The sequence below is a fragment of the Aquila chrysaetos genome, chromosome 2 (assembly GCF_900496995.4).
Source record: "Aquila chrysaetos chrysaetos chromosome 2, bAquChr1.4, whole genome shotgun sequence".
NCBI classification, from domain to species: Eukaryota; Metazoa; Chordata; class Aves; order Accipitriformes; family Accipitridae; genus Aquila; species Aquila chrysaetos.
This window is the reverse complement of record NC_044005.1, coordinates 75075025-75091261: the sequence shown is the minus strand read 5'-3', so window position 1 is coordinate 75091261 and position 16237 is coordinate 75075025. Positions and strand designations below refer to the sequence as shown.

The window sequence follows — 16237 nt, the reverse complement described above, 5'->3', positions numbered from 1 at the left end:
TAATAGAATAGAAAGGGTTTGGATAAAACCAACAGATTTAGAGACTTGCAGTCATCTATTCTGAGAGAAAGAAAGATTGTGATTTAAAGAGGAGACAAATGAGGATTACAACAGCAGTATAGAAACCAGCGTATGATGTAAAGAAGAAAAACTGAGTCGTTCTTTGCCCTTTATCATTATGGAAGAACTAGATGGCATTGAAATTTGAAGGTTAAAAAAACTTGCATCTGAGAAAAGACACACCTTTGTTCAAAGGTAATATCTAGTATATTTTCTTTCTCGATCTTCAGATCCTGTGTGAGAACTTTCTAGCTGCTTCCTCTGTGTGGATATTCCATGAAAATTCTTGTCATATGAGCTAATTCTCTGTAATCTTTTTTTTTTCCTCTGCTTTACCTTTTGTCTTTGGACTATTGATATCACTTCGGATGTGTTTCTCTCTAAGGCAGTAATTTTCAGCCAATACTTTGTGGTTCACTGTGGATCTACATCTAATGAATCCTAAAGGGTGAGTAAGAAGAGTAGATTCAGGAAGTACTGTGCTTCTAACCTTTATCTTGTTCTCAGAAAATGTCGTTAGAACATGCTGCAGTTTATACAAGAAGTCCCGAATATCCTAAAGAATTCAAAAATTAAAACTGCTCCTTGAAAACCCTCACTTAGTGTTTCTGTATGTTTCCAAAGCTGTAATGGGGCAGCCCCTGGAAAATGGGGCACCTGGTGGCAACCATGGGAAGACCAGATATGAGTGGAATAACTGTTTCCTTGTCACAGTAGTCTTCAAATGATGGTCGCTTTTAGGAACAATGCATGCGGATTACTTCCATAAAAATATTTTAAGCGTTACCCACCTGATCTATTAAGCTTTTTTTTTTGGTACAAATGTGGTGAGAAAGAGCGTTGGTTCAGGAGGAATGTTCTGTTGACTACCTGACTCTCCCTATTGTTACAGTCCTGCTAATAGACAAATATGTTTCTCCTTTTTTGATTGACCATAAGGCTGTGTCTTGAGTCAGGCACTATGAACTTAGTGTTCAAATAGAGCTGTGAAAGGAAAGATGTTTGTTCCAAGCAATGATGATTTGCAGCTGATGAGTGAAGAAGGCAGAAAGCTGACTTTTCAGGTTCTACCTTTTTTTCAGCACTAAGAAGAAATTCACAAAGCTTTGTATAATTGCTGCTGTTAGTAACTTTGTCAGTTAACTCTAATAAAGCGAAAGAAAAGCAGCAAAAGCCATTGACTTTATCCAGAATGAAGTCTTCAGTCTCATGTTTCAACACCAGCAGAAGATGTATATACTGTGTCTGGCATCACTTCCATTCTTGCTATTCAAAGATCATGGTATATCAGGAGAATTACCTTTGGAATTGCATTAATTCTTTTAGACCATCTCAGTAGACCAGCTGGCTTGGGGATTTGGCAGTATTTAGAAGCTTCTTTCCCTTCAGATTTTGTGATGCTCCTCGTGATGCCACAACTGACTTGCTTTTGTGAGTTCTGACTTCCCACAAGCATGGGTATTCCACCTCTTACTCTCTGAAACATCCTTCCTCTTTTCAATTGTTTGCTAAGTGCGAGCATAGGAGAAGCAACAGGCTTCAAACACACTTTAAGAGACTCAGCTAAATCTGTCACAAGTCCTTCTAGAAAGTTCATTGTCATCTTCATGAAAGTCATAAGAGGGAGTATTTCACAGTTGAGCATGTGTGTACTCTGCATCTGGGAGGAGCCTACATTTTTTTTCCCAGGTTGATCCATGAGGTCTTTCAGGTGGTCATTCAGTCTGGTTTGATCATAAGATCCCTGTATATCCTTTTGGAGAATGCATCCTTTGCCAACAGATGTTGGCCAGAATATCTTTCTGTTAACAAGGCCATTTTAGATCTGGGAAGGTCATTACAGAAGTCTCGAGTTTCAAGCTATCTAATGAATAGATAGATTTAAAAAAAAATATACCAACGTAGATTAGTTGACTTCCCATTTGATTTGGGTGAGGGAGGTTTTTTACTTCTGTGGCCGCATGGGAGCTAGTTGATGGGTGTGAATATAAAACAGTAAAGTTCTAGAGATAAGACCCAGAAGCATGACAATGAAATTGGGAAGAAGTTACACTTACTTGCATCATCAGCTTCTCCAGCTAATTATCAAACTGTCTATACAAATTCAAAGTTCTGCATAAACTGTCCTCCCTCACCAATGTTTTTGCACTGACTTCAAGAAGAATTTTCCTTCCAAGGCTTACTCATCATGAGGTTGTTACAGGCAGCAATGGTTGTGCTGATATTCTCTGACAATCAAAAAGTTCTACAGTTTTCATGAGGAGCACCTCCTAGTTTGAGTCTGTATGCTTACCTAGAGAACTGCCTTTCTCTATGGTCATCTACCTATTGGTAACTTCAGTCTTTCTAATGATAGAGGGAATGAGGTCTTTCTTTTCATTGGAGATTTTAGAACCATGTTAAGATCCCTTGGCTTAATGACAATCACTTTTCAGAGGAATCCAGTTCCATAGATCATACTTAGAGAGGCCATGCTTCTTGGCTGTTCCACAAGTACAGCCAGAGTTGGATTCACTGAAATAATGGAATTACCATCACCCAGATGAGGGCCCAGTTTGAGAAAAGTTTGATGAGATACCTGCCCTCACATTGTAGATATACCCAAGAGGCCTGATACATTCCTCTTCTTATTTATTACTTTTTCCATTTTTGGCTATAACCCCTTCTTTAAGAAGTGCATTTACTCTCTATCTATGTGCATAGATTTGTATTACCACAGCCAGAAGCTGTTCTATTTAGTTTTCCTTACTGTCATCTTGAACCACCATTAACTCTGTCCCTTTCCAAGGATGATGCTCATGAAGATCTTTTACAACAGGTTAAATTTTCTTCTGATCCTAAAAACAAGAGCAGTTTTCCTGTAAAAGGAAAGAAGGCTCTGCAGCTCATAGGTTCTTGCTTTTTTTTTTTTTTTCTCAAAAAGGAATGGAATTAAAATCAGTCTAGAACCCAGACACTAAGTTCCTTCATCTGCGCATGAGCATTTGTGTTGATAACGGATATAATCTCAGACATTCAAGAGTTGGGATGAAAAAAATACATATAAACTGATTCGCTGCTTGTTGCTAAATCCCTGTGTCACCTGGGGATAAAAGGGTTTGGAACAAATTATGGGGCATGTTTTATTCTGGAAAGAGATTATAGCTATCAAGAAAGTTTCATGGGAAAGTAAAGCATCATACAGAGTGGCAATGGCCCAAGGCTGAGCTTGTCCAGTTCTGAACACCAGACTGAGATCCCAATGAGGTAACAGTAGGTGGAAGAAGTCTAATTAACCCTTTAGGATTAAGGAAGTCAAAGTCTTCCCATTCTTATTGGCCAGAGGATTGAGAACTGAAAAGAACATTAAATGAACTGTAGTTCTACATGGTGATAATCTCATCTCCTCCATCTCCGGTAGGGAATATAAAATACACAGTATTAAGGAAGAGGACCTGTGACAAAACCAAATGAGGAATTTTTCAGGGTTTGCAGGCTGGAAAGCTTAAAAACTTTTCTAAATCAATGCCTGCATGTGAGTATAGTATAGGAGAACCTGAATTCGATTTAAATGAGTTACGTTTGGTAGCAGAAACAGTCACAGCATTCCTTATTGGCTAATTTGCTGTCATCAGGGAAACTCGAAGGAGTGTATTGCAGGCTACCTTAAAGCCATTAAAATGTAGCAGTAGTCTCTTTCTTATTTGTTCACAGTCTGCAAATTGCTATATTATCCCAGAAGTTTTCCCTCTACTATAGCATACATATTATCTACAAGAGCACCGATAGCAATGGAACATATAAAAGCTAAGATTCAGGATAGTGACTTTCTTCTAATAAAATAAAATTGAGCATTAAAATAGGAGGTTTTCTTTATATTGCAGCTGATGTCTTTCACTCATTAGTAATGTTATGATTACTGTGCCAGATAGGCTAGACCTTCTAATATGTAGAAATTTGCTAGGAGTCACTTACAGCATAACATCTGTGAACCTTAATTTTGACAGGATTTGATTTTGTTTCTTCTCTCCTTTTTTAATGATTCAATCTGTGATGATTTTCTGTCATATTTTTGTTAATGTATTTCCTGCAGTCATCTGAAATAATTTTGAAGAGCTAGGTGGCCTGTGTATTTAGTATGATTTGTTAATATGATCTTTTAATATCTTTCACAGTGGTTTTAATCCTGCCTGATAAATTAACCAACTATGTTAAATTGCATTAAATTTACAGCATTATATCTGTTTAAAGTAGCAAAGAGAAAAGAGGAATGCTATTGTGTTACTAAAGGCACTCAAAGAAGCATTGCTACTTTCTTGTATGTATTGCCTACTGGTGATTATTAAATAGAATTAGGTGACTGTAAATAGCCTTGTGCATAAAATGAAGTAGCAGGTATTTTGAATTATGACATCTGGTCCACAGTTAGGAAGATGCTTGATTTCTTGTTCCAGACCATTTAACTTAAAAAAAAAAAATCTGTCTCAAACTGAAGCTTAGCTATCGTTTTGAAAGGCTAGTCATCGTCTGAAATGTTGGAGTTTTTCTAATATTTTCAGGACAAATTTTTAATATCATGCTATATCTAACATTGCATTCTGATTGCACAGTAAATCTGACATTAGCATTGCATTTCGCCTACTGTGTGCTCATTTAGTAATTGGCGAGTACTCTGGCACCTGCAGAAAGAACAGGATCATCTCTGAGAATGTTCTGAATATTGGTTACCTTAATTCTGCTAGTACAATGCTATTTGTTGTTTTACACAAAAGGTCATGTGCTGTCTTAATGGTGGTAAGGATTAGGGACTGATTTTTGTAACCTTGAAACTGTATTAAGCTCTGAAATTGGTTAGGTAAGTACCATATTGTAATTGCTTTTTTAAATTCTACTGCAGAAAAACAAAAACAGCCTTATGAGAAGAAAAGCGTGTTCAAAAGCTTCTTTTCAAAAATGAATGAGTTATGATTAAGTACTGATAAGCATGTATCTTGCATTACTGTCAGGATTGTGTTTGTTAGAGCGAGCCACTAAAGCAAAGTGATTGCTGTTTATTTTCAGTACCTCAGTGCATTTTCTAAAGATATGTAAACTTCGGTCTATAAATCTGAAATTAATATAGCTGTATTTTTCAGCAATCCATTGTTTTCTGATGTGATTTTAATTAATAGAGGACTTTTTATTGTTGTTGTTATTCAAAACTTAATTTTATTACCTTAGTGTCATTCTTTACCTATAAAAATGTTATATGTATGATGTTTACTTTCAGGACTTGCTTAGATTACTAGCATTGCTGTATACTTTATGACATTTCCTGTAGGATGAGAATGTAATTTCTTATGTCAACAAACAGCATCTATTATTTTGATGATACGGTTATTGCATATGGTACTCCTACACTTGCTTGTGGTAAATGAAGGAAAGGCACATCAGACAATGCAGTGATGTTATGAATGTGTTACCTCTCACCTGTTTGCCAAAACCAGAAGCTTGATATGTGTAAGGCTGACCCAGGGAATTGAGTGGAAATCTTGAAGGACAGACAAATCTGCCTGTGAACAGAACACAGTTCTGTCTGGGAAGGCCCGTTCAAACATCAGCTGCAATCAAAGCACCGTAGGGTTTCTGGTCAGGAGGAGCTTCCTTACCACTTTTAAGAACACTTGAAAGAATATGAAAGCTGTTTTCTGTCCTACTCCTTGCTTTTCTTACGGACAGTGGCTACTAAATGGGGAAACTGATGGGTTGACAGCTTATATTCTTCCTGCTTTTTTAGCTTGTTTTTCTGATATGTTAGAAACTTTGATACGATACTTGACCTTCTAGTTATAAAATCTGGATGCTTATGTGCTAGGACCCATACTATGATAGATACTTTCACAATCTTTATTTCAGATTCTTTTCTGAAAAAACTAATAAGAACCCAACATATTTCATGCTTCAGCTTGTGAAGAATTGATTTTTATTTTTTTTCATTCTAGAATAGATTTCAAAACTAACATATATGACAGAAGTGACAATTCAAGTTTATGCCTTGTAGATTGGAGTAAAATAGTTTTATAAATTCCCAGTATCCCAAGAAGGTTGATACATTAATCTTTTTGGTTGTTCTCTCTACATGAGATTTCTTAGTGGCTCCTATTTTAGCTTTCTTTAACAGGATAATGGGGATTAGAATTTACTTTTTAAAGCTTTCTGGGTCTTCGTTATGTTACTTGCAAAACAATTGTTATGATTCTTACTCCAAAATGGAAGCTTGAGTGCTCTACTGCTGGTATATTTAATTTCTTACAATATGTTGTGGAAATCATATTACTAGATAAGAATGATACTGCTTAAGATGGCTTGGGAGTTTCTTGTAATTCAGTGTGTCATATTAAGGGCTAGTAGCAGATGACCCTGCTAAATGATATGTGGAAGAGGCATGATGCATAGATGTCTCGGGGATAAGCGTCTTCCACTTGGGTGATAGAATTTGAAGTGCTTGTTCTCTGTGCTATCAAAACTATTTTCCAGGGTATGCCAAATTATTGTGTCTGGACAGACATAATTTTGGCAAGATTCTTACTGTTGCTTCTGAAAACTCTCTAGCGTGCGGCTGGCTGGGACATCTAAAGTGTTGTTCACAATATGTTGCTCAGGACTGTTGTCACTGCACATGCTGTAGATTCATTTGTTCCAAGTGTTTAGCTGATGGTCCCTCCTCTGGAATTTAACTTTCAGAAATGTTAGTAATTCCTTGACCCTTTCTGGAGGCACGTTTGGTCTTGATCTGTAAGCAGAATTGTTGAATCTTAGGGAGCCACTTGAGAAGAAAGTGATAGTCAGCATGAATAAAGACAACACAACTAGAATTTCAGATCCCATTGAATAAAAGATCAAAATACTTTGAAAGTTTGGGGCAGGGGGGAGTTGATATAAATTTAAATAAGGAATTGTAGGTGATGTGAATTTTGCTTTAGATTCTGAAAGAGGGTGTAAATCAGTTTGAACTTTCTTGGCAGATGAATATTGACATGGTTAATAAGGATTATGATTACTGGGAGGGATGTTAGGGAAATATGCATTTCAAATCACAAAACAAAAAGCAATTAAAGAGAAATGCTAATCAGCTAAAAACTGAATCCCGAGTCATGGCAATTTGTAAGGTAATTACCTTTTATTCAAATACAGTAGTATTAAAATCAGAACAAAAAGATTTCTAGTAAAGTCTTTCATGCATACCTGCCTTAAATATTGTAGAGATGCTTATCAGCATGTTATTTAAACACTAAACAGCAATTAGAGATAACCTCTTTTAGCCTACTGTATGCTTTCTTATACCATGGATATTGTTGGTTTTGTAAATTTTAATGATCCACATAGAGGTTACTTACATGCTTGTGGAACATCCCGTTAAAGGACTTCCCGTGTTGTTTTGAAGTAAAATACCTATTACCCAAACATACATGCCACACTCTGAAAAATGTTTGTCTTCTGTTTAGGACTTAAACACAGCAATGAGTAGCCTGGTCAGGGATTTCTCAAAGGAAAAACAAAGGGTCAAAACCAGAATTCCCTGTGAGAGTCTTCTTTGTTCATAAAATGAGACTGTATTGCCACATGAGGAAAGAATTCATTCATTCTTGAAATATATTTCTATTAACCTCTGACTCAGCCTGGACGGGTAGAGTAAAACAGTGTTGATTTTACTGAAAACTTTAGTTTTGTCAGCATTACCTTAGCAAACACAAATTTACTAAATGCTGATCACTTGTTGATAGAGTTTCCAGTCCATAACTTCTTTCTTATTTTTCATTATGATAATTTAGAAACTTTTTTCCTAAAAAGTGATGCTGTTAAATCTCTCTTCCTTTAGGGACTTGTTTTTATAGTGATATACTTGTTAGGACAACTGTAGTGTTAAAATACAGAAAACAGTTTCAGAGAAGCATCCCTCCTATATGCAGGCATAGTAAGCACAGAAATATTTTTTTCATTTCCGTGGACATCAATGGCTATTATTTAGTTTGTCACTGCCTTGTTGTGTAGTCCCAGATCCGCCTTCCTCATAGTTCTAGATGGAGCAACCCCTCCTACTTCCAGAAAGCCAAGGCAGCAAATAAAATAAATAAATAATTTTTAAAAAGAGTTGGGATAATTGACCATTAAACAGCATACCCAGTGTTGTGTATGTCTAGAAATGTGTAAATCAAGCTTAGACATTTTCTAACAGGCATGCTCCACTTCAAACAGTTTGAAGTAGTTTGGGTAAGTCCCGTGTTCTGTGTTACATGGGACATCAGCTTACGCTCTCTCTGTGGCCTCCTAACCCATGAATTTTACTTTTCTTGCCAAGAATTCAGTCTGCACGTGTACCTGCCTGCACCAGCAGCCTTCTGCAAGGAAGCAAGGGGTAGTGGAACTATTTGTTGAGATGTGTTGGTTGGTAATAGACTATTTCAAGGAAGATCTATGCTCTTTGCCTGCTCCCACTTGCTCTAAAGAATTTCTGGGAACTTTGCCTCCATTTGCTTCCCCAAGGAGGGGACAGGCCATGGGGGATTTTTGCTGGAAATGGCTAGATGGGCAGATTTGGTTCTGCTCTATCCTCCGTCCTCCTTAACTACCTAAGTGATCACAGCCCAGGAGCTGCAGTTCCTACTGCCTCTGTGTCTGTTGAAAGGCAGTATTAGCCAGTATATCCCTATTAGCTTAGTATTCCCTTTAGAAGTTCCTGTTGGTTATTTCAGTCTTCCCTATATGCTTCTCTGAAAAATATGCATGTAAAAGGAGAGAAATACCAACTTTTAACACTTGATATTTCAGTGAAATTTGAAATAGAATTTCTTGGGATATAGAAGACATCTTGCTAGCATAAAAGTTATATCCCTGCTGAATAGTAAAAGTTTGCCAAGAAATGGAAGTGGCAAAAGTTGCAAGAAAAAATTTACAAGAAGCAAAACTGTTAGATCATGATGGATTGAGGAGATTTGGGTGGAACACTTCTCTGCTAAAACAGCCATCTTCTAGAAGTGTCAATTTTATCACTTTCTAAACAGCAGAGGTGTATAAACACTCGTCTTTCCAGTTTGATTCAAATTTGTATCAGTATGTCAGTATTTTATATAGCATTATGTTGTGTATAATTATTGGTTGCAATATACATTTAAACTCAGTATCTTCATAGGACTAAAAAAGCCTGAACAGGTGTTAACTAAATTATAGGGATAGAAAAGGAGTAAAGCTTTTTTTCATTAATCAAACATAATGGTGCTTCTAGATTAATTCTAATTGTTTTAATTTTGTCAGAAATTACAGCATTTCAGCATTACATTCTAAACTAAAAATAAGTTTTCCCAAGTTAGAGCTGTTTCTGGCTTATTCGAGAAAGCATACAGGTGTTGCTGAGGCTTTGTCCGTAGCCTACATAAGTATCTGAGTTGCATGGCAGCAAATGCTAGTTGCCATGAACATAATCTCTTTCTTTTCATCTAATTTGTATTTGCACTGGTAGAGTATTGTCTCCATTCAGTAGGTCCTTTGAGACATAAAAGCAATAGAAGTTATTTGCCTATACTCAGAAGGTAACATTCAGTTTTTTGCATGTGAAAATTCCAGCTTCAACAGACTGCATCACTAGAAATACGAGTTGCAACTGGTAAATGGCTTAAAAATTGTAGAGCATGTCTTCAAAGCTAATATTTATTCTCCTGCTCTTGTTTATATTGCTCTTATTGAGAGTATTTGAATAGATGACATAAATGTGCATGAACCACATTCTAAGTGCAAAAATTGCATGTAGAATATCACTTGGGATTTTTTCTGAATCTGGTTGAATAACCTTCAGAAATTACATCTACTGTTCTGTGAAGGTTACTTCAATTAATTCTGTGCTTTCAGATCCCTACTTTTTGTCCAAAATTTTGCAGAAGACCCCAACTCCAAATCTGTCCAGTAAAAGAGCAGTGGCTTGGAATTTGATCCGGGGCCATCTGATCTGTTGCTTTGCAAAGAGGAAGGATAATAAAAGCCCAGGGACCTGGAGCACAGATGGCTTTTTAGCATCCTGACTGTCATTGCTGCATACTTTTTTGAGCAGTTTCCTTTAATGTATTAGTCCTAGTTTCTATGATAGCATTTGTAAAGAAGACAGGTTAGAGAACTTCTTCCCTGCTTTCAGATTATGTAGTAAATATGTGTGCTATTCCAGGTGATCACCGTGTAATGTAGGAGAAGCTTGGAGAATTCATTTCAGCCAAAACCTTTGACAATCCTGCATTCTGAACTTGGTGATGTAAAGACATGAATGCTGATTAGCAGATCATCAAATCCAGCCAGGAGATCCTTGTACCCCTTGTTTCCATCTGATTTAAAGCTCAATCTTATATAGTTAACAATTTTTTAAAAATTATTTAACTTTGAAAAGTTTTTTTGGACTGAGAAATTGTAATAAGAAAATAATTCCAAAAGTTAAATTCAAAACTGAGGTGTGTACTAAATGCATCTTACTGCTAAGAAACACATTTCCAAGTACCTGGTGAGGAAAAATTGGCAAGGACTGATCTCAGAAAAAAACCCCCACTATCCAAACCCCATATTGCACACCCGTCTGATCTGTAAAAAGAGTGATTATCTTAAAATTCTTTCTGAAAAACAGATTTAAGTGTTAAATTTATTTAAAGTTGGTATTCATGTATTGGAATTGTAGTCTATACGTGAGGTTTGCTTTACAGACATACCTTCTGAACTTTCTGGATGGGCTGGCTGTGTGTATGTGTGTGTACACATACATATGCCGCTACCGGCTTACACACATTGGTGAACGAGATGAATAGGTCTGTTATCTGACTGCACCATTAGGTAACAGTAAAGGTATTCCTTTACAAATTCAGTGGCATAAATTTGCATTGGTAGTAATTGCATCAATTAGTGCTACAAGAGACATCTAACAAAAGAAATGGAGACGCATTTTATTCAGGTTGTTAAATGGGTTGGAAAGGTTAATAAAGCCTTGAGCCAGAAAATGTTCTAGACTGATTTTTTTTTTTCCCCTCTGTTTTTGTGAAACGATATTTCAAAGTGCATTTGTCCCCTGAAAAGCAATAACCTCAGAAAAATACTTCCTCCTTGCCATCAGACTTGCCCTTTCTGTTCGAAGTCGGTTCTGTGTGGCTAAAATAATTTTCCTTTAGTGCAGTAGTATTTGCAGAGGAAAGAGAATTAGTTAGGTTGTGGTTTCTATTATCCATAATCAATTAGATAGTTTACTAAGTTGCAATTAGTTGCACTTTCCAAGACCCACTGAAAGTAACACAATTGCTTAACTGCTTGGAAGAGCTTGAGGTTACAGGGATAAGTGAAGTGACATAATTTGCCTTTCTAAAACATTTTCTATTGATTCCTCATGCAAAAGGAAGATCTGAGTGAATTTACAAGGCCAACACATAAAAGTCAAACAAAGGTTTTTGCTTGTAATGTTGTACTTCTAATATCCACATTACAGGAACTGAAAGCATAGAGCTTCAATTTATGTTTCTACATAGTCATTTTTCTGGGCACAATCATACTTTATCACTGTAAAGAGTTTCAGGACATGGTACATCTGAGGATCTAGTTTAGAATGGGATGAATTACATCCTGAAAGACTCAGCTGCCAAAACTTGGACATCTAATACCACACTAGATGCGATGCCCTAAGGTTGTACTCCTGGCTTACAGCTGCTGCCTCTTATGTAAAGCTCTACTCATCCACATGCCTTGGATACCCATGGACATCCAAAATGGCAACAGATACCTGCATTCAAGCAACTGAGTCCCACCCCCTGCTTCCATCTGTTGGCTAAAGTAGTTACCACTACTTTACCAAGGGTAACTACCTCAGCCTGTTGATGCCTGTGTTTGGTCAGATGACTCCTACACTGAAAGTCTTAGGAGCAGACTTTGTAGGCCTTTAGAATCATGTATTCCCTAGAAATTCAGGAAATCATTAATACCGGTTATTTTCTCAACTTTGAGAGAGCTGTAATTTAGTCTAATCAGCAAAATAAATACATTTATCTCACCAGTATCAGTTAATAGTCAAAACAATCACTGTTTAGGCATGGTTGTCCTAGAGGCAGATGCTTGGTATTTGAAGAAACAGACTGTCTTCTAACTCTGCTTTAGAAGGAGGTTTTCCCTAGTTATAGAATTTGATTTAATTGGACTTTAAAAGTATCCAAATAGTTAATATTGTCCTTTTATATTTTTTGCTGTCTGTTGTGATAAGAATGTCAATATCGAATTCTTGGCAGCAGCTTTTGAACTGCAGATTTTTCTTACCCGGTTCCAGGAAGACAGAACGGGAGCATGCAAGGCTAGGGATAATATTTTTCAGTAATTAACCTAAATTTCAAGATGTTTAGAAAACTCAGCAAAATTACTTTGCTACATGGAGGCTTTGCAATAGGTTGGCTATGGTGTCTTAGTCTTGTCCCTGAGGTGGGAGGTTACCTGAAAGACATTACCCTAGGGAGCTTCAAACACAGATTTTAGGTTTAAGAACTACTAGCTCAGAAAGACAAAGTGAGCAGCTATGTTTTTACTTTTCAGTTCTGATCATCCATCAGGCCATTGGTAGATTTTGCTGTTAAGGAGGACACAGAATTTCATTCCAGGGAGACAAGTCCCCAAGGTTTAAGTTTTTATCTTACCAGTTGTTCCCTCTGTACAGCAGAGATTCTGAAAGCTTCAGTTTGAAATTGCAGTTTCCAAATACAGGGCAGGTAAATTTATATTAGATAAAGCTATAAGGCTTTTAATGAATTTGTAGTTTGGTCAGTGAGCTCATTTGACAAACTGACTCTTCCACTTTGTAACTGACTCAGATATGTAGTACTGGCTTGTGTATTTTCTACTGATACTGAGAATTTGGACTTTTTGTTTGCTTTCTAGAGGTGTCACTTGAATAGGTGATTGTCTATATTTGAGAGTAAAAAAAAATAAATCTTTTTTTACTTGTTATTTTATTTCTCAGAAAAAAGAAATCCACCCATTATCATTATATGCCTAAAACAAACAAAGCTGCTGTTGTTGTTGTTTATCTGTAGATCATTATTGTATGTCACAGCCTCTGGATAATTAGGTAGAGAAAACCCTCTTTGACTCATGAACAGGATGTTATGTTGACTTTTCATTTGGTAGCATGATGGAGAGTTAGTTATTTGGCTGTTATCACAAAAAGGAAGACATTTCTTGGAAGTAATCCTACTGAATATGTAGCTGTTCTGATCATATAAATACTACTGCAAATTTTTACATTATTCCTTAAACTGTTGTCTGAGATGGTGGGCTGCAGAAACATTTTCAGACTGTGCTTATATATTGATTTTTCTTTATTCCCAGATGCAGGCCATGTATGACATTACCCAGTACGAGAATATTTTTCCTTTGTGCACGATTCTGGAACAACTTCTTCAAAATGAGACAGAAGAAGGTAACGTTTCAAGCTCAGACTATGATGGAGAAGAAAAAATCGAATTTCTGAAGAACCTTGATCAAATTATTCTTCATCTCTCAGATGAATTCCCTTTGTTTTCTTTATATTTATGGAGAGTGAGTGTTCTTTTGAACTCAGCTCAAATACAAATTGATTAAAACAAGTAGCCTACTTTTTAACAGTGCATTTGTTGTGGGATTGCATTGGAAAATTTTTGAGCCAGACAGGAAAATTGTCATTATTGGAAAACATTTACTTTAAACTACTATCCTATACAGCAGTTTCAGAGCTAATGCAGTTTATTTCCAATTTTAAATATAGGAAAAAATGTTATAATCCAGGTGCTGGTTTTGAATAAATGCTGTTTCTCATAATGGAAAACAATATGTTGGTGTTTGTGTACACAACAAAGTAAGTTGTTTCAGGTGATGTTTAAACCAAGCACTATGAATTTTAAAGTCTAGGCATAAAGTGTGTGTAGAGCTTTCAAGTCAGGAAGCTAATGCCTGTCTTTTAAGAGTTGAATAGCTTCTGTGTACTTCAGAGACAATCGCTGGTTGGCAGAAATAAAAAAGTTTCTTTTTAAACTTTGTAACTTATCACTACAAATTCTTATAGGACAGGCTTTGTTTCTGATTTAATCAAAAGAGTCATCACCTGAGCAAAATAAAATCTGGCGCTAAGTTTTACAACTTTCTTACATTCATTGTATACTGCTTGTCTTTACTTGTGTATGCACAAGTGTAGGCACGGTAGGCCTAATTCACTCCAAGTTGACTAATGATTTCAAAGATTTAGGCTGAATAAATTAACTCCTTTAATGATTACTTTAAATCTTTCTGTTCAAAATTAATGAATATTGAAAAAATCCCATTTGTATATTTATGTATTATCTGATTTTTAAAATTTTATTTTTATGATGGAATTATATTCTTAGTAATAATTAAAGTAACATATTTTAACAGAAATCATCTTAAACATAAAAGGCCTTTAAAGTATGAGTTCAACAATACCTTAACTGATCCAGAGTCTTTGATAAATTTAGAGGGGAACTAATGACATTTAGTTCTATGATGAATAACATTTACTTCTAATAGATAAACAATGTTTTAATTTTGTTATGTCTCCTAGTAGTGCATATTCACCGTAAATATAAAACATTTTTAGCATTAGTCCTTATCCTTCCCCTTGCACTTGTTTTGTCAGATCAATTTTTGTCAGAAAAATTCTCTGAAACACCACTTTTTTAATACTGTAAATAATTTATCTTGTTAATTTGAATGCATTTATTTCAGATAATAAACCTTTGTTTTCTGTATATGTAAAATATATACATATTTACAAAACAAGTTACTCTGATGTTGAATTGGCTCCCCAAAGAGAGATTCTTATACCTGTTTAGACACTGGCCACTGTTCTGTTTCTTAAGCTTCGTATTTGGTATGTCATATGGTAACATTTGTTTAATGCTTTCTTTTAGAAAACTAACTTTCAACAGAAATGTTTGATTTGCAAAACAAGTGTTCCTGAATAGTCACATTGGGAAATAGGTCAGATAAGTTTAGCCAAATTAAAGCAAATGAAGTTAAATAAGTATGTATGTTTGGTAGCCACTCAGGAACTACTGTGCCCTTTTTGTTAGTGCTTGACTTTGTTTGTTTGTTTGTTTCATTAAGGTAGAAGATCAGTTCTTCTACCTCCCTCCAGAGCGCTGAAAGCATTATTATGAAAAGAGCAAGGAAAGGAATAAACAAAAGGAACTGGTATCTAATTGATATAATAATTTTCATTTTATAAAAAAGCTTCATTCAGAAGTATTTTGTAAAGACAACACAAAACACAGGATGATAATGGAATCTGTATAATAGCAAAATGTATATTGTTTCAAGACTCCTGTTCTAAAGAACAATTTCAACACTAGATTGCACACCACTGCATATTTGCTGATCTATTGGCAAAAAATATTTTTGTTATTAGTAAAGCAACTTGGGCACAAAGGGACACATATTTTTTTCTTTGCAGATTGTAGCATTTTTTCACCAGCAAACTCTCTAGGCCCCTGGAAGAGCAATGGATATTTTGGGAAATACATGCATCCTTGATGAGTTTTGAAGTAACTGCTGACTTGAGAGATGATTTTTGAAATCTTTTTCACAACGTACATAGAGAGGGGGGTTTTGTGTCCAGAGATGGAATAACTACCTGGCACTTACACTCTGACAAGGATTTGAAACAGTTTGTTATGCAGCTTTGAAAGTGTTGGGGCAGAGAGTTCCCCTTGTAATGCCATTGCAGCATTTTAGACACACACTAGCCTCTCTGCAAAAGTGCTATTAACTGGCCACCTGGGCTCTCCTTATCTGTTTCAGTGCAAAATTAAATAGTGGAGTTAAACCACATTAATGAGCATATCTCAGCTTTGGTGGAAGCAATAACCTCTGCAACCAGAATAGTTATTAGACAAATTGTTGTCTCATGTTTCTTGAAGAGATTTTTCACCAAGATGGGACTTGCCTCAAGATGAAGATGCACAAAGGTAGACATGTGCATTTAGATGTCTCCATGTAGTTGGGCTGTCTAAGCTATGAAACTCTTAAAATACCCTAATATTTTGGGCTGGGTCTCCATCTGCTACCCCAAAGGACTGCAGATCTTCTGTAAGTCCTGTGTCACATTTTCTCTCTTCATGTAGGTGCCTCTGATACCCTGGAGCATATTCAGTGGCACTGTCACTAAATG

The 16237-nt window shown here is 36.0% G+C and overlaps 1 protein-coding gene across 1 annotated transcript in view; it reads left to right on the top strand.

Moving 5' to 3' along the window:
* The window catches only part of MEI4 (meiotic double-stranded break formation protein 4), a 71725-nt gene extending 57391 nt beyond the window's left edge, over positions 1-14334 (top strand). The window contains exon 5 of the mRNA XM_030006057.2: positions 13405-14334. Coding sequence (XP_029861917.1) covers positions 13405-13656 — 252 coding nt within the window. The 3' untranslated portion in view covers positions 13657-14334. The remainder of the gene's footprint in view (positions 1-13404) is intronic.
* Positions 14335-16237: the final 1903 nt, after the last annotated feature.